Source organism: Halichoerus grypus, chromosome 6 (assembly GCF_964656455.1).
Source record: "Halichoerus grypus chromosome 6, mHalGry1.hap1.1, whole genome shotgun sequence".
Taxonomy (NCBI): Eukaryota; Metazoa; Chordata; class Mammalia; order Carnivora; family Phocidae; genus Halichoerus; species Halichoerus grypus.
The window spans coordinates 6,119,216-6,141,996 of NC_135717.1; the positions used below are offsets into that span (position 1 = coordinate 6,119,216).

A 22,781-nucleotide genomic window follows, 5' to 3' on the forward strand; every position below is an offset into this window, starting at 1 on the left:
GATAGGGCTGAAGTCTCAGTGTACCGATGGTCCAACCTCCATGGATTATGGGAATTTTCTTCTGGCCTTGTGTTCAAACATCCTGATGGATCAGCCCCCCAGTGAGAGTAAGGTTCCCCACTCACAGCTCTCTTTCAGTACTGGGTCAGTTTGGGTTTTAGTCCAAAGTGATAACCCCACTGACCTTTGAATTCAAACTGAGCCTTTTCTTACCATTTGCTTAGGGAGGAAACAAAAGATAGGAGATAATCTTTTTCTTTATTCTCTAATTCTTTTTTTTTTTTTTAAAGATTTTATTTATTTATTTGACAGAGACAGACACAGTGAGAGAGGGGAACACAAGCAGGGGGAGTGGGAGAGGGAGAAGCAGGCTTCCTGCGGAGCATGGAGCCCGATGTGGGACTCGATCCCAGGACCCTGGGATCATGACCTGAGCTGAAGGCAGACGCTTAACGACTGAGCCACCCAGGCGCCCCTATTCTCTAATTCTTAAATAATGGTTAGCTCAAGAAGTTAAGGAAACCAGAGGCTTGCCTTTGGATGAATACTACAATTAATGTATAACCATCTCCTCTTGGAGCAAAAACCTGCAAGGGGTCTCTTCTGTTGAACTCTCACCTTGGCAGGGGTTAGTCAGGAGGTTCCCTGTACCACCCAGACTCAGGAGGTATTTCAGTCCTTCCACCTACTAAATCTCAGCCTCCAGGATTAGCCATCTTGTGAAATAGATCCTCTGCCCTGGCTTGGTGACTGTTTATTCCTGGGGTGCTGTTCTTGGTCCAACAGCTCTGTCTCCACACCACAAGGCCACCGTCCTGCCAACAGCACCCAGAGGTGATGAAGCTCTTTTATCCCATTTCCCCTTGCTGGTCACAAGGCTAGGTATGCCATGAGTAGCCATGAGATGTCTTAAGCATCTGATCCAAGACCCCACAAGAGTTTAGTTTTCCAAAGTGGCTTTATATTCAGCCCCACAAATATTGACCAAGCTCTGAATATGGACTAGGCCTGGACTATGAGATGCAGAGATGAATAATGAATAAGAAAGAACGTCTTCCCTAGTGGAGCTCAGAATCTGGTGAAGAGATAGCAGCACACATCACCACAAGGCTGTGAGTGAACGTTCTGTGATGCTACGTTTGCATCTCACCTGGGAGGATCACAGGGGAGCAGTGACTGGTTTAAACTGAGGTGGCTGGGTAGAGCAGTCCATGGAGGAAAAAGTCTAAGAAAAGTCTAAGGCAGCGCCACTCAATGAGTGGTCCGTTTGTTACCTGCCCGAGACAACAAAAGTACAGAAACCAAGAGGAAGTTTATAGACATTTTTACAGCAGTTTATACTGTCATGACATCCAAATGCATGATTAAAGTATTTTATAAAAGTATTTGTTTCTGATATTAAGTAAAATTTTTAATGGAAATTAAAAAGAATAAGTAAAATTGATCCCTCACCAGATAGAGAAGAAAGGAATTCCAGATAGAAGACCCAACATATGCCAAAGTGCAGAGGTCAGATGCACACAAGGGAACAGTGTGACCAGGGAAGAAGAGCTCAGAAGAGGGGAGAGTGCTGGATGTGGCGGGAGACGAAGCTAGCAGGACAGGCATGCGTGAGGCTGTGAAGGGCCCCGTTGGGTACAAGTATTCCATAATCTCCCTAAGGAAATCTTGCTAAATTTTTAAATCCATGTGTGGGATGTGATGAGCAGTAGCTTTTCTTTCTTGGGAAGACATATCACAATGGCAGAACAAGGCTGTGGGTCCCTCATGAGACACCACAGGCAGGCTCGTGGTGAGCACTGTATCCCAGGGGACCACACTCCAGCTCTCTCAATGGCCTGTATGGTGTCCAGGCCCAGTTAGGCACCCCGGGCCCAAAGGTGTCTCTAACCTTCACAACCTCACAGAGAATGAACCAGCTATGACCCAATAATGGTGTCCATTATGAGGAAGGAAGCCTGTGCAGCTGCAGCCCAGGCATCTCGGGGACACTGTCTGTCTAGCAAGAAGGAGGCAAAGATGTCAGAACTCCCAGCTCTGGTCCACAAGGATTTTCTCACCCTCTCTCTTTTTTCTCTTCCAGGGTGACACAGATCTCAACAGCAGACCACTGAGAGGAAAAACATATGAAAATAGAAAACTAGATATCCTGAGAATGTTTACTATGCAAAAGAAAGTGCAAGCCAGAAAGAGACAGGTGCTACAGAATAAAGATAGCTGTGGGGGTAAAGGGTTTGAGGATGTAAATACCCAGCCATTAGAGGAACTAAAATTAGTGTGGCTTCTCTGAGACTGCATCGAGCTGTGTAAGCACTTGGATAACAGTAACAGTGGGTCTGTTTTAGTTGAGATCCTACATGTTCATGTCAAAGACGGAATATGTAATGTCTGTGTGCCCCGGCTGTTTTCTAGAAGTAATTCCTCGTGTGGACAATTTTAATGCCCTGTCCCAATGCAGCTTAAATAAAAGAAACATGAAAAATAGACTGGAGATTGTAAGTGAAGAAATTTTATTTTTCTACGGCTTCCAAATCCAAAGGTAATTTTTACAATATGTCAGAATTCTGTTTTATCCCTATATCCTCATTCACAGGCTTCTTTTTTTTTTTTTTTTCAAAGATTTTATTTATTTATTTGACAGAGAGAGACATAGCGAGAGAGGGAACACAAGCAGGGGAAGTGGGAGAGGGAGAAGCAGGCTTCCCCACAGAGCAGGGAGCCCGATGTGGGGCTGATCCCAGGACCCTGGGATCATGACCCGAGCCGAAGGCAGTCGCTTAACCGACTGAGCCACCCAGGCGCCCCAGGCTTATTTCTATTGGAAACCATGAGAACTATGCCGTCTTGGTGAGGTTCACTGCAAATTTTGAAAGGGTAGACCAGAGATATGAAGACTAACCAGGTTTCGTAAAGCTGAGAAATCTACAGAATCCCTGAATGGATGTTATAGGATCCATCCAGGCTAAAGACCCACAAGGCCCCCACATGCTCCACCTCGGCATCTCCCAGGATGTTCAGACACAGGCAAGTTCTCCTTAAATCAAGATTTAAGTTCTTCCTTAAGTCAAGTTGAGACCTGCCCCCTGATGGCATCTACTTTTTAACCATTTTGATACCCTGCAGAACGACCTCAATGGCAGACGGTGCTCATGTTCCTCCAAGATTTCTCTTCTCCAAGGCTGAATATTCCTGGGTCCTTCAACCTTCCCACGTGTGAAAGGGTTTCCGCTGTCACCTTTAACATCCTGGACCTTGTTCCTCCCCTCACTGTCCTAGTCTTCAGAGTGCAGGACTGGAGGAGACAGCACCATGAGGGCTCCCTGCCAGTGCACAGCCCTCAGACAGCACCTCCGCCCCCACCCCGCTCCCTGGAAATGGTGTCTTCCCTTTGACTTTAAGCACTCTCACCTCTTTCGAATGCCCTGGCAGACAGAAATCATTGTTCAGCTGGTAAAGGAAGGGATATTAACATTCCGGTGGTGACTCCCTTTCTCTCTTCACCCTGGCCCATTTCACCCCTGTGATGGTTCCACACCAGGCACTCTCTAGACGGTTCCAGAGGGAACCACTTGGTTCCTCCTGTACAAATGGATCACATGTGAAGACACTGCCCTCTGGCGGTGGGGTCTCCAACTGATTTGTGTGAATCACACAACTGTAGAATTACACATATTGCAATTTTAGGGCTCAAAGGGATATTCAGAGGGTGTATAGTCCATCTCTCAATCAACTGGAGATTCCCCTTAATAACATCCCTGAAAAAATGGTAATCCAACTTGGACCTGAATCCTTCCAGTGAGAAAAGCCCATTGCAGTTTTGACTGACAATCATGGTTCAAAATAACATTGAGCCAGAATATGTCTCCCTGCATTTTGCCCTCATTTTGATCTACTCTTCACCTCTGTAATTACATAAAGTAAGTCTAATTCTTATACTTTGAAGTCAGACAAATATGGGTTCCACTTTCTCAGCAGTGAGACCATGGGCAACTTAACCTATCTCACCTCCTGTTTTCTCAACTGTTAAATGAGGAATAATAACAGTATCTGCTTCTTAGGAATGTGAAGTTTAAATAAGATAACCTGGCACAGAGCCTATTATTCACAACACTTAGACACTTGCCAAGTTTCTTCTAGCATTCTGTAGGACTTAACACTTGATCTCCCAAAGGAGGCTTGGCCTGGCCTGTCAGCCTGGCAGCTGACAGCAACAAGCCTCTTACTGGAGAAATGCAAGGGGAATTCCATGAAGTTTTAAGACCTTACCATCATTTCCTGGTGGATAGTCTACCTGTGGATCTCCCCACATGTGAAGAATTTCAGAGCAGCCCCTCACTTTGCTGGAGGGGTTGGGGGGAGCAGATGTAGACGGGCTTAGTGACTTGCCCAAGACCAGTTAACAGCAGAGCTAAAAATTTATCATTGGGAGGAATGAGGAAAGGTTTCTGATCCAGTATTTATAAGAAAATGGATTTCATTTAGCCACATATGCTGTTTTTGCCTAAGGACGTGTAATTTCAGAATGGCTTGAAGGTCTAAAAGGATATACTCTATGGCCTCGCAGAATAATAGCATTAATTAGTATCCATGAAGACCCAAATCAGGGCACTGGCGCCAGGTTCTGCAGAATAAATGGAGCAAAGACTATTTAAATGGTTTTGCTAAACGTTCTGGGCGAGCTTTCAAGGCTGCTAAATTTTGTATCACTGATTATATTAACTGTATTTTCTTTTTTTTTCTGTATTCTTGATCCTCTGCCATCTGGGGCCTCCCTGACTGAAGAGACACTGCCTCTCCCATTACAGATAGCAAATGGCTTTCATACAGACTAGCCAATCCAGAGCCCATACTCCAAATCACCTCCTCTCTTTTGTTCTTATATTCTAGTAGGCATTATTCCTCTGCCCTAATCATCCCAGGACCACATATGAGACAACTAAGGACAGCTCCTATGATCCAGAATCTACTGAAATTATTCAAACTAGCCAATCCTAAGCCTGCTCACCTTGCCTCACCCATTCCCTCCCACAGAAACCACAATAAAGACGTGTGCATGCTTTCTGCCTCCTGGTCTACACCGGCACTTCCCACATGGCCCTGAGTGGCATGACATGCCATGCCTCCTGTTTCTAGGGATGGGTCTGTGAGTGTAAAAACTTCCCTCATGACAATCATTTCATATCTGTATGTCTTACTACATCTGATTTAAACAGATCCCGGGTATATTAAAAAATACCAATTATCTTCCTCCTCCTTTCACATGTGAACCAATCCTGGAGTCCTGTAGGGAAGCCAGCAAGTCTGGATCATCCCAAGGAGCATACCTTTGGGGCTTCCAGAAATCACAAAATCATCACAAAGACCCCTTGATCCTTCCACCTAGAAGCTACCAGGAAGTGGGGCTGGAGATCTGTTGTGAAAAGGCCAACCTTGAATTACAGTAAAATCACAAGACTGGAAGGAAACCTGCTGGCTATTATAAGGAACTATTCTTCCCTCTACTTCCTGAACCCTGGCTTAGACTAACAAAAAACGTATCTTGCAGCTTTGGAGCACTGATTCCATAAAACTTTTCTCTACGCACATTAAAAAAAACACACACACACACACACAACTTTTAAATATAGGCAGCAAAACAGTAACCAGGCATTTAGACCAAGAGGAAAAGTGTATTATGAGCATTAGGTTTAGCAATTAGGAAGACTACTGTGGGAATAGGTACAGGAGAGGCACTCAGCCCAGTCTTGGAAGATAAAGGAAGGCATCCTGGAGGAAATCATGTCTTTGCTGAAGCCGAAGTATGAGTAGGAGGGAGAGCATGTGGGAATGGAAAGTGGGAGTGGGGAGGACCAGCTGGAGCGCGCTTGGTGGCAGGTAGCAGCATGTGAGCTACGGTGGCACAAGCAATCGACATTCGATGACCTTACACGCCAACCCCTGCAGGCACAGACAGTTTTGGAATTAGTGCAGTGTGAGCAACCAGGTCTCCACCTTTCCACACTACTCTTCTCTTGGGTCTATCAAGACAGCTGCCACAACTCTAACCATCCTATCTTCCCACAACCATGTTTAAGACAGGGAAAAAATAAAGACTTCCTCACCATCCTTTTTCTCAGGGAGCATATTTATTCCCAGAAGCTTCCTAAGAGAATTCTTGAGTCCTGATTGGCAGAAATGGGTCACAAACCCTTCCCTAAGCCAATTAGCAGCAAGTGGCAATGCGGTTGCCACATAAGGCAAGGAACATTTGTGGCTCATTCCCAGGGAGCCACCTGAACAAAAGTAGTGGAGCCAAGAGGGTAAAGGTGATGATGTGTGGATAGCCAGAGTGTCTGTCACACAGAGGACATGGTGAGAGATGAAGGTGACAGAACATAGGAGACCTTGATGACTTGTTACGGAGTATGGACTTTATTCGGAGGGCAAGAGAGGTTTGTCATAATTCAATTCACATTATGCATTTTGGGCAGGGAATACAATATAAGCAAAGTTGTGTCCCACCCACTGCATCACACCAGAAGACACGTGACGTCAATTTGTGCCACTGTTTGTGATGTTGAGTTTGACACTTGATGAAGGTGGTGTCCACCCCAACTAAAGAACATTCTATAAAATAACTGGTGTGGACTCTTTAAGATTGTCAATGAGAAAGAAAGAAAGAAGAGAGAGAGAGAGAGAGAGAGAAAGAAAGAAAGAAGAAAGAAAGAAAGAAAGAAAGAAAGAAAGAAAGAAAGAAAGAAAGAAAGAAAAGAAAAGAAAGAAAGGAAGAAAGAAAGAAAGAAAGAAAGAAAGAAAGAAAGAAAGAAAGAAAGAAAAAGAAAAAAGAAAAAAGGAAAGAAAGAAAGAAAGAGGAAGAAAGAGAAAGAAAGAAAAGGAAAAAAATGGCTAAGGAGCTATTTCATATTAGACTACAGAAACATGACAATTAAATGCAGTAAATGATCTTGGATTGGCCCTGGGATCAAGAAAAAGAAATTGAGGGGTGCCTGGCTGGCTCAGTGAGTAGAGTGTGTGACTCTTGATCTCAGGGTTGTGGGTTCGAGCCCCATGTTGGGTGTGTAGAGATTACTTGAAAAAAATTTAAAAATCTTGGGGTGCCTGGGTGGCTCAGTCGTTAAGCGTCTGCCTTCGGCTCGGGTCATGATCCCAGAGTTCTGGGATCGAGCCCCACATTGGGCTCCCTGCTCAGAGGGAAGCCTGCTTCTCCCTCTCCCACTTCCCCTGCTTGTGTTCCCTCTCTCACTGTGTCTCTCTCTGTCAAATAAATAAATAAAATCTTAAAAAAAAATTTTTTTAATCTTTAAAGAAAAAAATTGCTAGGAACCAAACAAGAACAGTTATGCTCATAAGCAAACCAGTCATTTCATTCAGTGCTCTGACAAAAATATTCATCAGACTTGCAATTTTCTACCACTTTAAATTTGTTCCTGGAGAAGCACTCTTTGTGTTGGTTAGCTTCCCTCCAGGTGTAGAATTACTCAACTTTTCGCCAACAGTTTCATTTGGGACTGTGACAAAAGAAGAAGCCCACAATGTATCTGAGATACAAGCACAGAAAAGCAAAGGTACACTATATACTACAAATTAGAACTACAGTCATCCCAGGTTAACCCATTTCTGAAAACAAGTCTAAGATCAAAGGAGCCTATATTAGATTATTTTAAATGAGAAATAAGAATGCATGCACTGCCTGCCCAAAAATTCTAACCAGTTTCTCTAAATATCACTAAAACCCTCTTAAACACCAATAAAACAATTCTCCAAACATTTCCACATAATATAAACGTTTTATATGCTTACATGTATCACTACCTAATTATTTAACACTTAACAAACTCCATAGTGATTACATTTGCCAGCAGTATGTGATGATATACACTATATTAGATGAGAATTAAATATTCCCTATAACCTGCAACAAATGTACTGCAAAGCAAATGAACAATGTGATAATGTGTTAAAGATATATAATTAATGCAATAGAATTTAGCAAAATAAAACACAAATAGAGCCATTTTTAAAAATTAATTACTTACCAAGTGATTCTGGTAACGGAGGACTAGGGTGACAGACAACTCTCCCACTAGCGATAACTAGAAAGGTGGAAAAAATATACAAAGATAAGAGATAAGACAGAGCTAATAAGGTAGTAAATACCAGGTCAATATCCAAGAGAAAAAAGAACATCAGAGAGTGAGCCTAGCATTTTAGGACTGCTTCACCCCAAGGACTCTTTGTTGATTCTAGATCAGGTGGCTGAGAGCCTACCAGTACTTTTAAAAGTCTATCATACCATAGAGACAAAAGATGCAGTTCAGGACCCTCCAAGGACAAGGGTCCCGGCAAACGTCTGTTATAGTAGTCAGGGATCCCCAGAGAAACAAAACCAATGGGAAATAGAGAGACAGATACAGATATAGATACACAGTTATATCAGTAGATACCCAGATATAAAAAAGACTTAGTAAAAGGAATTGCCTTACATGATTATGGAGGCTAGCAAGCAAAAAATCTGCACAGTTGATATTCCTGTTCAAGGTTGAAGGCCAGAACTGCTGGACAACCAGAAAGAGCCAATGTTCCAGTTCAAAGGCCGTCAAGAGGAAGGAATTCTCTCTTACTAGGAGGAGGTCAGCCTTTTGTTCTATTGAGCGGTAAATAGATGCTACTATTGGATGATGCTCACCCACATTATGGAGGGCAATCTGCTCTATTCAGTCTACCAATCTAAAAGGTTAATCTCATCCAAAACCACCCTCACAGAAACACCTAGAATAATATTTGACCAAATATCTGGGTATCCCGTGGCTCAGTTAAGTTGACAAAATTAGCCATCACATCTGTGCTTTGGGATGGGACACTAGGATCCAATCCTTGAGAAGAATGTGAATTAGAAGATGAACATTCTTCTCAAGGATTGGAGCCCAGCTTTGAGTCATCTGAATGACCCAGAAAAATCTCAAATCCTAAAATTAGATTAAGGTGATCCCAGACTGCTGACATCCTCAGGCACTTGGCAAAATTAAAATGAAAATCTTATCTGGGCAAAGGTAAAATCATTTTAGGTCTCAAATTATTCCTACATAATGTAAAAATTAAAATGTTAGACACATTGATAACCAACCATATAAGAGGACAAGAATACAAAGGAGAACCAGTCCAAACAACAAGCTGGTAATAGAAACAATCCCACAGGAACTTCAGAAAATGGCAAATACACGGTATTTACAATAGAATTAAAATGTATGACAAGGATAGTATATAACCATGCAGAAGAATAATAATGGAGTTAAGGTAATCTAAGACCTTTGCATTATCCAGGAAGAGAGAGTACTAATCATTGGTGTGCTCTGTAGGACGAAAGCCCTGATCTGCAGCCTTTGCTGCTCTCTATGGTATAAATGTTCCCATGGTGGCCAATTTCAAGCTACCAATAAGAGGTTACTGAACATGAATTTGGGAAAAGAGAGCACAAACTGTTCTCCCGAGCCAGTGTGAGCCTGCTCCAGCACACCTCTAAATTAGTTCTTGAAAATGGAATAATAAAAAACAATCCAAAAGAAGGCAAGAAAGGAGAGAGGAAAAAAACAGAAAAGTCAGGACAAAAATAAAGCATATAATAAGATGATCGAGTTAAATTCAAATATATCAGTAATTAAGTGTAAATGGATCGATATTTCAGTTAAAAGATAAATATACTATAATCATAAATTGCAACTGCATGTTGTTTATGAGCAACACATCTAAAAGCATAAGGTAATAGAAAAGTTGAAAGGAAAAAAGAAAAAAAAAGATATACTAGGCAAACCCTAACCCAAAAAAAGCTGGTATAGCTATATTAATATCAGAGGAGCAAAAGCACTATTAGAAAGGAATATTCCGGGGCACCTGGCTGGCTCAGTTGGTAGCCCATGGTACTCTTGATCTCAGGGTTGTAAGTTCAAGCCCCACATTGGGTGTACAGCTTACTTTTAAAAAATGGGGGGAGTGCCGGGATGGCTCAGTCAGTTAAGCATCTGACTCCTCATTTCGGCTGAGGTATCATGTCTCAGGGTGGTGAGACGGAGCTTGGAGTCAGACTCCCTGCTCAATATGGAATCTGCTTCTCTACCCCTCTCTCTGCCCCTCCCTTCACTGGTGTGCCTGCACTCTCTCTCTCAAATATTTTTTTAAAAAAGGAATATTTCGGGCGCCTGGGTGGCTCAGTCGTTAAGCGTCTGCCTTCGGCTCAGGTCATGATCCCAGGGTCCTGGGATCGAGTCCCCACATCGGGCTCCCTGCTCGGGGGAAAGCCTGCTTCTCCCTCTCCCACTCCCCCTGCTTGTGTTCCTGCTCTCGCTATCTCTCTCTCTGTCAAATAAATAAATAAAATCTTTAAAAAAATAAAAAATAAAAATAAAAAGTAAAAAAGGAATATTTCATAATGATACAACATCCAACTCACAAGACATAACAATTCCATAACATAGAAGCACCTAGAATATAGCCTCAAAATATACAAAGAAAAAAATAACAGAGAATAGAAATAGACAACTCCACAACACTTGGGAGATACTAACACACCTTTCTTAGTAATCAAAACAAGCAAGCAAAAACAAATTAGTAATTAAGCTAGAAATTATGCAATTAAGGCAGAAATCAATAACAAAAATATAACTTAAAACTCCCATGTTTAAAAATTAAGAAATGCCAATTCTACACAAACTCTTCCAGAAAATTTAAGAGAAAGAATACTTCTGAACTCATTATGAAGCCAGAATTACTCAAATACCAAAACTAAAAAACAAAAGAATTACAAGAAAAGTAAACTTCAAAACAGTATCCTTCATAAGCCAAGATTCCTTTTTTCTTTTAAGTATTTGCTTTGACTTTTTTTTTTTTGTTATTACTTTTGATAGTATGTCTTTGAGCAAGTTGCTTACAGCCTCTAAAGACTTTTTTAAATGTAATCTCCACCCCCAATGTGGGGCTCAAACTCACTACCCCAAGATCAAGAGTCACATGCTCTACCAACTAATCCAGCCAGGCACCTCTTAAATTGTTAAATTCTTTTTTTAAGTTTTATTTATTTAAGTAATCTCTACACCGAACGTGGGGCTCAAACTCACCACCCCAAGATCAAGAGTTGCATGCTCCTTCAACTGAGCCAGCCAGGTACCCCTAAATTGCTCAATTCTTCAGAAAAATTTTAGCAAAGGAATACAATAACGTATAAAAATAATGTCAAGACTAAGTAGGACTGGTCAACCCTCTCAGGTCCCCTCCCTCTTCGGGAGCTTTGTACTATCACTTTACTATCACTCAATAAACTTTGTTTTGCTGCCCACCAAAAAAAAAAAAAAAAAGACTAAGTAGGACTTTTCCCAACAATGCGAGTTTAGTTTAACACTCTAAAATCAATCAATATATAAAATCTAGGAAAAAAACAGGAAAAAAGTCTATATAACCTTGGATTAGTCAAAGATTTCTTAGACATGACACCAGATAAATGGACTTCCTCAAAATTAAGAACTTCTGCTCTTTGAAAGATATTAAGATAATAAATGAAGAGAAGCCACAGACTGGAAGAAAACAATTAGGAAACAATAAACTGTGACAATCAGCTTGGTACATTATGTTCAAATATTAACTGCCACAATTTATTGAATACTTTTAATAAGCCAAGAACCGACAAGCATTTTATAGACATTCTCTATTTTAATCCTAAGACCAACCCTAAGAGGTGGATACTATAGAGGTGGAAACTATTATCCTCATTTGACAGATGAACATAAGAGACATTGATTGACTTCTCCAAAGTCATATAGATAGTAAGCTGCAGAGCCAAAATTTGAACCCAGTTCTATTCATTTCCAATGTCAATGAACTCTCTTAAGTACTCCATCATACTATCTTTCTATTAAAATAACCTAAGTTTGCCTAACATGGAAAAGGCGTCAGAAGCAAAATGTGTTAAGTGGCCGTGGCCTCCAGATTTACAGGTTAGCGAACTACAGATTTTACTTACCAAATTAGGAAAACAATACGTGGTATTCATAAGTTTGCTCATGTGTTTGTCTTATAAGAATAGTATCTGTGGGCGCCTGGGTGGCTCAGTTGGTTAAGCGACTGCCTTCGGCTCAGGTCATGATCCTGGAGTCCCGGGATCGAGTCCCGCATCGGGCTCCCTGCTTGGCAGGGAGTCTGCTTCTCCCTCTGACCCTCCTCCCTCTCACGCTCTCTGTCTCTCATTCTCTCTCTCTCAAATAAATAAATAAAATCTTTAAAAAAAAAAAAAAAGAATAGTATCTGTGATAGTAGGGTATTTATATACCATCTGAGACTACCTTATGCCTCTAGACACCCCACAAACTAAGTGGTCCCATCCCTGTGCTATGGAAACGAACTGGGTAAGCAGCCTAGAGTGCAAAAATTTGCACGCATTTTTTAGTCCTCTGTACTGAATTGTACAAGATCCTATCCATAGGAAACTTTCCCTCCTTGGAACCATATAGGACAATATCTAAAGGAGTGGGCAATAAGCATTATTAAGCATTAATAGAGTATGCATTTATGTTTTTGTCCTTTGTTTGCTCATAGCTTTTATAGGCATTGATTCAATAAATATTTCCAACAGTCTTTGTGGTGAGTAGGTGGTAGGCATTAACCCATGGAAAACACAAAATAGAAGCAGAGGGGAATCTGGCTGGCTCAATTGTAGAGCATGTGACTCTCGATCTCAGGGGTCGTCCGTTTGAACCCCACATCGGGTGTAGAGATTACTTTAAAAATGTTTTTAAAAAGAAAAAACAACAAAATGGAGGCCAAATGGCAGTAGTGTTCACTGTTGCTCAGCTGGGGTTCAAGGGAGAACCAATCTTCTTACCCTCCAAACCACATTCAGGATACTAAATCAAGGCCCTCCTGAGCAGATGGAAATCCTTAGGCCTTTGCAAACATGTAATCTTCCTGACCTATGATTGGGTACTTTCCTGATACGAGCCCTTCCTCCCACTCACAACTGGTAGTAACCTTTGTGTTTTTTGAAATCTCAGACTGTTTATTTCATTCATTCGTAGTTTCATTCAACAAATATTAAGTAGGATCTTCCAGGTTTAAGGCATTGTGTATTTCCTTGTATTTAAAATTATGTGTGAACTGATCTTATCCTAGCTTCTGGGCTCCTTGAGGACAGAAAGATCTTACCCAACTCTTCCGTACATCTACTGAAATTCTTAACACAAATCTTGGCACTTGGTGAGTACTCATTAAATACTTGATGACTTGAAGTTTGACCAATTTCCAATTCAATCCTGTTCTTATTCCAACTGGATCAATAAAGCAAACAAAATCATTCCATGATATTATCCAACCCTTCACTTCCTCCCATTTCTAAGCACCACCTTTTCTGGTACTAATTTTTTAAAAGAGAATCCTCATTTGGCATACTAGATCAGTGTGATTATGCATGTAAAAAAACAAACACTAAAAATAACTCACCCTCCTTGGAACTCCAATGGCTCGTATAACCAGGGCATGACGTGATAATGGGAAATGCTCTGGACCAGGTATCAGGAGTCCAGCCCTGGCACCAACTTCTATCAACACCTTCACCAAGGTCTATTGATTTGTATGTTATTCTCATCTATCCGGATTATAAACTCCTTCAAAGAAGGAACCGTCTTTTGTAAAGAGGTGGGATCTAAATAAAACAGTTGGTATTTTGACTCTGGATACCAACTCTACATACTTCTGGATTAGTTCATGTAACTTGCAGACACATGAGGAATCCTTGCTTCCATGTGTGCTGTCCTTCCTAGGCCAAGATGTTGGGAGGGAGGTAATTAAGTTAAAATGATCGTTCTGCTCTCTCAATCTGTCCTCCATCTCCCTAGGACCAAAGAGTTTGTAGCCATGGGGCAAAATAAAACCAATTTCCTTCCAGTGCATTAGGGCTCCTTGGACAGCTGGATTAACTAACCCTACAAAACGGTGTGGCTCTGAAATCAGGATGTTTGGGGTCAAACTCATAAGCCCCCCCAAGCACTCTGTTGGTGACCTCCAGTGGCCCCGACGAAAGGAGCGCTGCTCCAGGATTTCTATGGGTTCAAGGGCGCCAAGTCTAGCTGGAAGTGGGGTTCAGGGCATTTCGTAGAAGCCGCATCTGCAGAGCAAGCACTGTCTCCACGTGTTTGGGGGGGGTGATGAATTCCCCAACTCCTCTGTCCTGTGGCGCCATTTTGGGAGCAGGGAACAAGTGATTCCGACCGAAGAAAGGTCGAGTAGGTTCCTCGGGGAGGGCCTCAGAGGCTTTCCACAGAGAAACTGGCTCTTAGGAGGGAAACGTCTCTCTGAAGGGAGAAAAACGTAGTCGTTCGTCGGGTCCCTGGCTCGCTCTAAAAGGCCTCAGCCCTCGCTAATTCATTTCCTGACAAAAGCACTTGGTGAAAGCGTTAACGCTCCACACGTCGGTCCGCGAGTCTGAGAAAACTTTATGAAGAAAAAAATGAAGCCCTCCACGCCCCTCGCCACCACCTTCGAGGCGGCGTACGACGCCGCTAGCAAGGGGCCCCTCACACGCCGGACCCTCCCCCGCCGCAACTGCGCCGGACCCCGGCCGCGCTCCCAAGCTAAGCGCGTGCGCAGACCACCGCGCGGCCGCCCCGCGCAGGCGCCGAGGCCATTTCCGGGATCTGTCAGCCGCTCCCTCTGGGCCTCGGTCCTCCGCCCGCGTCCGCCGGAGCCTGTTCGCGTCGACTGACCAGAGTCCGCGAATTCTCCGCTCCGAGCCGGTCCGCACTGCCCCGATCCCAGGTAAGGGACAGCAGGGCGAGCTCCTGGCCCTGTCGGCCTGCACTGGCCCGGCCTCGCACCAGACTTGAACCCGCGGGGGCGGTGAGGCGGGGGCTTAGGCCGCGGGGCCCAGGGGCTGAGGGGCGGGCCGGGTCTGCTGGCCCGGCCTCCGGAGGGGCGGGGATCCCCATTCTCCGTGGGGTCCGCCGAGCCCCTGGGGTTCCCACACACAGATCGCTTCTCTCGAGATTTTCCAGCTCCGAGCCTCCTCCAGTGCCAGAATTAGCGCTCCTTTACCTGCGCTTCCGTAGCCCTGTTCGCTCCTCTATGATGGGCATTTACCACAATCTGTAAAATCGTAGTAATGAGATGACCTTCCTCCTAGTCGAGCGTCACGACGGAACGTTCCTTTCTTTAGCATCTAGAATAGGTCCTGCGCGCGGTGGGCGACCCTGGAATGTCCCGCTCCCGTGTAGGGCAGCCCTCAATCTTTCAGCTCTTGGGGGGCCCTCCCGAACTGCAGAAAGACCCTCCCCCGAGTTCTTGAAGCTTCCTCCGCTCGAGTGCCGCCTTCTCTTAAGTCAGTATTGCACACACCCGGCCCTACTCGCTCCGTGGACTTTTATGTAGCCCCTTTGACGTTCCAGCCCCTCCAGTAGGACTGCCCATATTCCAGTCCCGGCACCACCACTTCGTTGGGAAGATTGCTCCTCTGAGTCCCTGTTTCCTCGTCCGCAGTAGGAATGTTCTTAGGGCTTTTATTATTAATTATTATTATTATTATTATTATTATTATTATTGTTTACTTATTTATTTGGAGCAAGTTAGTTTATTTGCATTAATTGCCTAGACTAGGACCTGGCCCAGAGTAGGTGCTTAATAAATACTCGTTATTCCTACTGTTTGGGCATTCTGTGCATATCGTCTTCCGTTCCTTTCCTACCCCCCCCCCCACCTCCGCCCAGATTTGAGGACCAGGAAAGTGTCAGATGTATTTATGTTTCTGGCCCTATCCCTCTGCTTAACTACACTTCTGGGAACATGGTAGACACTTAATAAATTGTAGCTTAGAATCTTTGATTAGAAAGCCATCTGTTCTCATATGCAGCTCTGGAACTTGAAGGAAATGCTAACCTACTTTTTATCTACTTCCATTCATTTCCTAAATTACCGAAGTTATCCAAGTTCTGCTGTTTTCTTTTTTGTAAATCAATTTTATCTCACCTTTTTGTTTCAGGTATGTCCTGGGTTTTTCAGGTATCTAAGGAAAAAAGGAGAGGCTATCAGTCTGGAGGGTGTTTTTGCCCTGTTAGGGAGTGGGTGTAACTGGCTGCTTCCTACCAGAGAGTATTCGGAAACCTTCCAAGGTTAATTCATCTACTTATCACAATTAGAGGAGGGGATTATCTTGGAAAAATAAAACACTTGCTTGGAGGAAGAGTGGCGGTATTTTGATCTAGTTAACTAATCCTGTGCTGAAACAAATTCTGCATAAAGAAGTTTAAAATGACCTGCTGGTGAGGCTGGTGCCTGGCATTGAAACCTTGTCTCCGAACCTTGTGGAGGGTGTGGTGACCTTGTTGGAGTACCTGGGATTGCTGGGTTGGGTAATGAGAGCAATTAGAAACTGGATGAATCACAGTGTTGGAAACTGACCCTAAACAGGGAGCTGAAATCTTTACAAATACTTTCAGGCTTCAGGGCCAAGAATTCAAAATATATGTAGACATTTCCAAGTTCAGAGGATAATAACCAATGTGTGCTTTTAGAGATGGTTCAAAAGCCTTGGGTCAAAGGAAGAAAGGGAACTAATTCAGCATCTCTTTTGGGCTAGGCTTTGTACTACATGTTTTCACATGTTACCTCATTTAATCGTCATACCTATAGCCTTGGGATGTCAGTGACATGTCCATTTTATGTATTTTTAAAAAATGAGATTTTGTATTGTTAAGTGACCTGCCCTGGGTCTCATAGCTAGTATGTGACCAAGCCAAGGTTCAAACCCAGGTCCCCTTGGCTCCGGAGACCATGGCAACCAAACATCAGACTGACTATTCAAAGCAGTAGGTAAAAAAAGGAGTTGGGTTGTAGGGGGAGTGCTTGGACTCATACTATAAATCATTATAAGTCATTTTTCCTTTCAGCTCTGTATAGTAAAAGCTTATCAATAGAAGCTTGTCAAATTTCGTATCACCGCCTTTTTTGTCTGTCCCTTTTTCTCCTATCTACTCTCATTAAGACAAAAGTTTTCAGGTTTCACTTAAAGACTAATCACAGTTTAGAATTAGAATTATCATGCTGTGTCAGGAGGTATCTTTTTCTTGGTACAGATTCCAGCTATTGCTCTCCTGCCCTCACTGAGTTTGATGAATACAGACTGTGTTTACTGGGTGCCTTATACATTTGACAAACATGAGTGTTGTCTTACTCTACAGACTTAAAATATCCACATGAATATGGAACTTGAATGATATAACAAATTTAGAAATGCAATTTTAGGAGTAATTATGCCATTATGTAAATATTTACCTCTTTTGAAAGCTTTGCTACTTTGCTTAAAAAACTGAGTTGAGGGATGCATGGCTGGCTCAGTCAGTGGAGCATGCAATTCTTGATCTCGGCATTGTAAGTTCAAGCCCCACTATGGGTGTAGAGATTACTTAAAAATAAATTAAGTCTTTTTTAAAAACTGAGTTAAAGAATGAGAAAGTCTTTGCAACTGTTCTTTTTTAACTATACACGAAATATGTGCTTTTATTGCATGTAGTCACATTGAATTATTTGTAGGCCGGTTTTGTTTTAATTAACAAATGAGCTTATAAAATACAGCTTTCGAACTAAATTGCTTTTAATGAAGGAGATATTTGTGACACAGTGTGTTATTTTGAGTAACTATGAGTAAAACCTGTTGTGATGGGTAAGCATCTGATATCAGATATAAGAGAGAATCATGCAGTGAGCATCTGGACGTTTGTTTTAAAAAACACATTAAGCAGCCTCATTTGAATTCATGTAAACATTTTTTTTTTTAATTTCCAGTTAGAGGCTTTTTCTTTACATGTAAGTTGCAGTTTGCTTTCTAGAATATGTAAGAATAAAAACCCAGTGACCTAAATAAATATCTTCACTTTAGAATAGTGAATATGAAACACTGACATTTCTCTGCCAGTTCAAGATATCCTATGTTTTATTTAAGGGTGTGCTTAATCTCTTTTTGACCTTTGGATTCCTTTACAACAGTTAGCAGAGACAGTTCTTCTGCTTTCCACTGAGATTGATTTCTGCTTTGTCTGCTGAACTTCGATTGTTCACTTCATAACCTTCTGCTGTCCTTTCCATTCATTTTCTATTTACATCAGAATTCCTGTCTTACATTTCAGTCTCCACCCTAGGTTAAAGACTTGTACTGAAGTGTATTGAAACTTCAGAGTGTTGTGTGAGTGCATCTTAGAAATGATAAAGGGGAGGAGGATCTGGCTGCTTTTTAAAAAAATTTCTCTTGTTTCAGGTACTGGTTGCCTCTTTGGTGGATCTAGATTTGGGTATCTATGAAATAGAGAATTTTATTTGACTTTGAGTGTAATGGTGTGTCACAGATTCCTGCTTTTCATTTTCAGTAGAAAGTTTAAAGAGCAATGTAACAAACACCTGTATAGTATACTCTTTTTGTAGATTTACCAGTTGTTAACATTTTGCCAAATTTGCTCTTTATATATCTACTTGTCCTGAACTATTGAAAGTAAATTACAGAAGACATCATGACACTTCATCCCTAAACGCTTCATCATCTTTATATCCTAAGGGTTAGAACGTGCTCCTATCTAATGGCAAACAGTTATAGTTAAGACATTGAAAATAACTTCATATTGTTATGTAATATGTAGTATAAATTCATATGTTGTTTATTGTACAAAATATGTCTTTTATGGCTATTTTAAAAATATAGATTACAATCAAGTTTCATTTGTTGAATTAGAACAGTCCACTTCACACCCATTGCCTCTTATGAATAGTACAGGCCAGTTGTTTTATAGGATAGCATATATTCTGGTTTGAACTGTTTATTCCCCCTTTGTGTTATTTGACTAATTCCACCTCCCTTTATTTCCTCTAAACTGGAAAGTAGGTCTGGGTCTTGATTGGATTTAGAGCAAATATGTTTGGCAGAAATACTTGATAGGTGGGTTGGCCATATTACTAGGTTTCTCCAGGATAGTCCTGTGACCTGTTGTCATAACATAATTAATAATGCCCCTTTCTGCTTTCTTAAACATTTTCTGGTCTGGATGATAAGTGGTCACTATTTTTTTTTTTTAATTTTATGTATTTATTTGACAGAGACACAGCAAGAGAGGGAACACAAGCAGGGGCAGTGGGAGAGGGAGAAGCAGGCTTCCCACGGAGCAGGGAGCCCGATGTGGGGCTCGATCCCAGGACCCTGGGATCATGACCCGAGCCGAAGGCAGACGCTTAACGACTGAGCCACCTAGGCGCCCCAAGTGGTCACTATTTTTAAGTGATGATGTGTACTTTGTGTTTCCTCCCATCAGGAAGCCCATCAGATTAGATTGTTCCAGTCTTTTCAATAATAAGTTTGATCCCTTGGTTAAGATGGTGACTGCCAGATTTTTTTTGTTGTTAAGGCTCATTTTTCTCTCTTTGAAATTAGTAAATAATCTGTGGGATGATAATTTGAGACTGTGTGAATATCGTGTACCCCAACAATCTTTAACCCATGGTTTTAGAGTCCCTTGATGACCCTTGACAGAATAAAGTATACCTTGGTGGTTACAATGCTTGTTGTATTTAAATGATTAAGTTTTGACATTGAGATTGATTTTTTAATGGGACAATACTGTTTTATTTATCCCCAAACACTTTGGGATCCCCAGACAACTTAAATATGTGTTGCCTGCCATTTTAAATGCTTTTTTCTGTTGCTTATTACAGCTTTCTATCCTTTGAAAACACTAAGAATAATGTCCCTGCATCAGTTTTTACTAGAGCCAATCACCTGTCATGCCTGGAACAGGGATCGTACCCGTAAGTATGCTATTAATTTTACTCCTTTATTTTGGTGCCTTTGATATTTTTATATGTAAGCACTTTTTTAGGGATCACATACTTGTGTCACATGTGAAAAGGGCATGGCCATGGATTCGAAAGGGAACTAGGTCAGTTGTTTGGTTTATAGATAAGAGAAACCAGGGCCTAGAGTTGCCAGTGGAAGGACTTTCCAGTGGTTAATGTTAGAGCCATTGCTACACCTAAGCCTTCTGGCTCTGTGTCCGTATCTTTTTCTACGGTACCAGTTGGAGAATGGTTTATATCAGAGGCATCTTTCATTGCCTTAAGAGCCCAGTGTCTGGAATGGTTGTGTAGTAATGTCACAGTCATCCAATATTTAGTCAGAATACTAAGACCTAGAAATAAGCTATTACAGAGACATATAGTTTACTTCTGATGTGCTAAGAGCAGTATTAGCTACTATTTACTATATTATTTTAATAAGCTTGAGTTTCTAGTTTTCTAGCTCCAACCAAGCTTGAGTTTCTAGTTTTCTAGCTCCAACCAACTAGAAAGGGATGGAAAAGACTCTCAGAAGTAGGCACAGTACAACAAGCAAAGTGACAGAGTATGTAAGAGGGAGGCCAAAAAAACCCCTAAGAACAGACAGAGGTGTAGTAGTGTGCCCATGAGTTATTTTTAAAAATTAAATTATATTCACTATCTTCTTTAAAATAAAGCTTTATTGGGGCGCCTGGGTGGCTCAGTCAGTTAAGCATCTACCTTTGGCTCGGGTCACAATCCTAGGGTCCTGGGATCGAGCCCCGTGTCGGGCTCCCTGCTCAGTGGGGAGCCTGCTTCTCCCTCTTCCTTCCTCACAACCCCGAGATCATGATGTGAGCTGAAATCAAGAGCCAGATGCCCAACTTGCTGAGCCACCCAGGCTCCCCCTAGACATACCATATTTTCATCAGTTTATTCATCAGTTGGTGGACCTTTGGGTTGTTGCCACTTTTTGGCTATTACGAATAACGCTGCTGTGAACATTCACATACCAGTTTTTATGTGGACATATGTTTTCAGTTCCCTGAGTTTATACCTAGCAGTTGAATTTCTGGGTCATATGGTAACTATGTTGAACGTTTTGGGGAGCAGCCAGACTGTTTTCCAAAATGACTATGCCATTTTACTTTCTCACTAGTAGTGTATGAAGGCTCCAGTTTCTCTGTGTCCTTGTCAACACTTATTATTATCTGTCTTTTTTATTATAGCTCTGTACCCACTGTATTCTAGTAGGTATAAAGTAGTATCTCGTTGTAGTTTTGATTTACATTTCCCTGTTGATGACTAATGATGTTGAGCATCTTTTCACATGTTTATTGGCTATTTGTATATCTTCTTTGGAAAAGTGTTTATTCAGATCCTTTGCCTATTTTTAAAATTAGGTTGTCTGTTTATTGTTGAGTGATAAGAGTTCTTTCTATATTCTGGTTATAAGTCCCTTACACAATATATAATTTATAAAATCTCCCATTCTGTAGGGTGTCTTTTCACTTTCTTGATGATGTCCTCTGAAGCACAAAAGTTTTTAGTTTTGAAAAAGTCCAGTTTATTTTTTTCTTTTGCTGCTATGCATTTGCTGTTGTATCTAAGAAACAATTTAATTCAAAGTCACAAAGATGTATACCTATGTTTTTTTCTAAGAGTCTTATAGTTTTAGCTCTTATATTTACATCTTGCATCCATTTCGAATTAATTTTTTGTATAAGGTGTGAGGTAGAGAGCCCAACTTCATCCTTTTGCATGTGGCTCTCCAGTTGTCCCAACACCATTTGTTGAAGACTATTCTCTCCTTAATGAACTGTTTTGGTACCCTTGTCAATAATCAGCTGACTGTAAATGTGAAGGATATTGGACTCTCAATTCTGTTTCATTGATCTTTATGTCTATCCTAATGCCAGGACCACGCTGTCTTGGTTACTGTAGCTTTGTAGTAAGTTTTGAAATTGAGAAGTGTGAGTTCCAACTTTGTACTTCTTTCTCAAGATTCTTCTGGCTCTTCTAGGCCCCTTGCATTTCTGTATGAATTTAAGGGTCAGCTTATTAATTTCTGCAAAGAAGCCAGCTGAGATTTTTTTTTTAATTTTTTTATTGTTATGTTAATCCCCATACATTACATCATTAGTTTTAGATATAGTGTTCCATGATTCATTGTTTGTGCATAACACCCAGTGCTCCATGCAGAACGTGCCCTCCTCAATACCCATCACCAGGCTAACCCATCCTCCCACCCCCCTCCCCTCTAGAACCCTCAGTTTGTTTTTCAGAGTCCATCGTCTCTCATGGTTCTTCTCCCCCTCCGATTTCCCCCCCTTCATTCTTCCCCTCTTGCTACATTCTTCTTCTTCCTTTTTTTCTTTCTTAACATATATTGCATTATTTGTTTCAGAGGTACAGATCTGAGATTCAACAGTCTTGCACAATTCACAGCGCTTACCAGAACACCTACCCTCCCCAGTCCAGCTGAGATTTTGATCTTTCAATCTAATATGTAACATGACAGGATGGTGAATCTAGAGCTTCTGTTTTGTGCTCATCTCACAGTTTCATAGCTGAGTTTCCTATGTCTTCTGTCTCTACTTTCCCATGTAAAAATGGGTTTTTGGAGTATTTCCAGTTATTTTTAGTAGAAAGTTATCATTGTTCTCACTTAAACTACTTGATAAACTTGATAAATATTAAGACATAGTTTTGTTATTATAATTTGAAATTTGTAGCATTTTCAGCTTTAGATTCGGATTTGGCTTTTGAAGCATCTTAGAAATTTAGAGAAATATATATAACTGGTTTTGAGAAAGTACTTAAAGTCTTAGGATTTTAGAGCTAGATATTTATCTGGTTCCACAGTTTCATCTGTAAAACAAGTGTAACTTTCCTAAGGAGGGAAAGGAAAAGTAATATAATAGAAAGGGGTAGGACTAGTAAATGATCTAAAGTCTGAA

General features: G+C 41.4%; 2 protein-coding genes and 1 long non-coding RNA gene across 3 annotated transcripts in view; 2 read left to right on the plus strand and 1 right to left on the minus strand.

The window, feature by feature from the left end:
* MYH16 (myosin heavy chain 16) overlaps positions 1-2,484 on the plus strand; it is a 59,945-nt gene extending 57,461 nt beyond the window's left edge. The window contains exon 43 of the mRNA XM_036064887.2: positions 2,084-2,484. The gene's annotated coding sequence lies outside the window, so the exon portion shown is untranslated. The remainder of the gene's footprint in view (positions 1-2,083) is intronic.
* A 3,165-nt stretch (positions 2,485-5,649) lies between these two features.
* LOC118518226 (uncharacterized) lies at positions 5,650-14,627 on the minus strand. The gene is made up of 3 exons (XR_004908528.2): positions 13,480-14,627; positions 8,037-8,093; positions 5,650-5,937 (listed from the first exon to the last, which is right to left on the minus strand). It is a non-coding gene; the product is annotated as an uncharacterized LOC118518226 (long non-coding RNA).
* A 31-nt stretch (positions 14,628-14,658) lies between these two features.
* ARPC1A (actin related protein 2/3 complex subunit 1A) overlaps positions 14,659-22,781 on the plus strand; it is a 28,170-nt gene continuing 20,047 nt past the window's right edge. The window contains exons 1-2 of the mRNA XM_036064886.2: positions 14,659-14,793; positions 19,723-19,815. Coding sequence (XP_035920779.1) covers positions 19,752-19,815 — 64 coding nt within the window. The 5' untranslated portion in view covers positions 14,659-14,793; positions 19,723-19,751. The remainder of the gene's footprint in view (positions 14,794-19,722; positions 19,816-22,781) is intronic.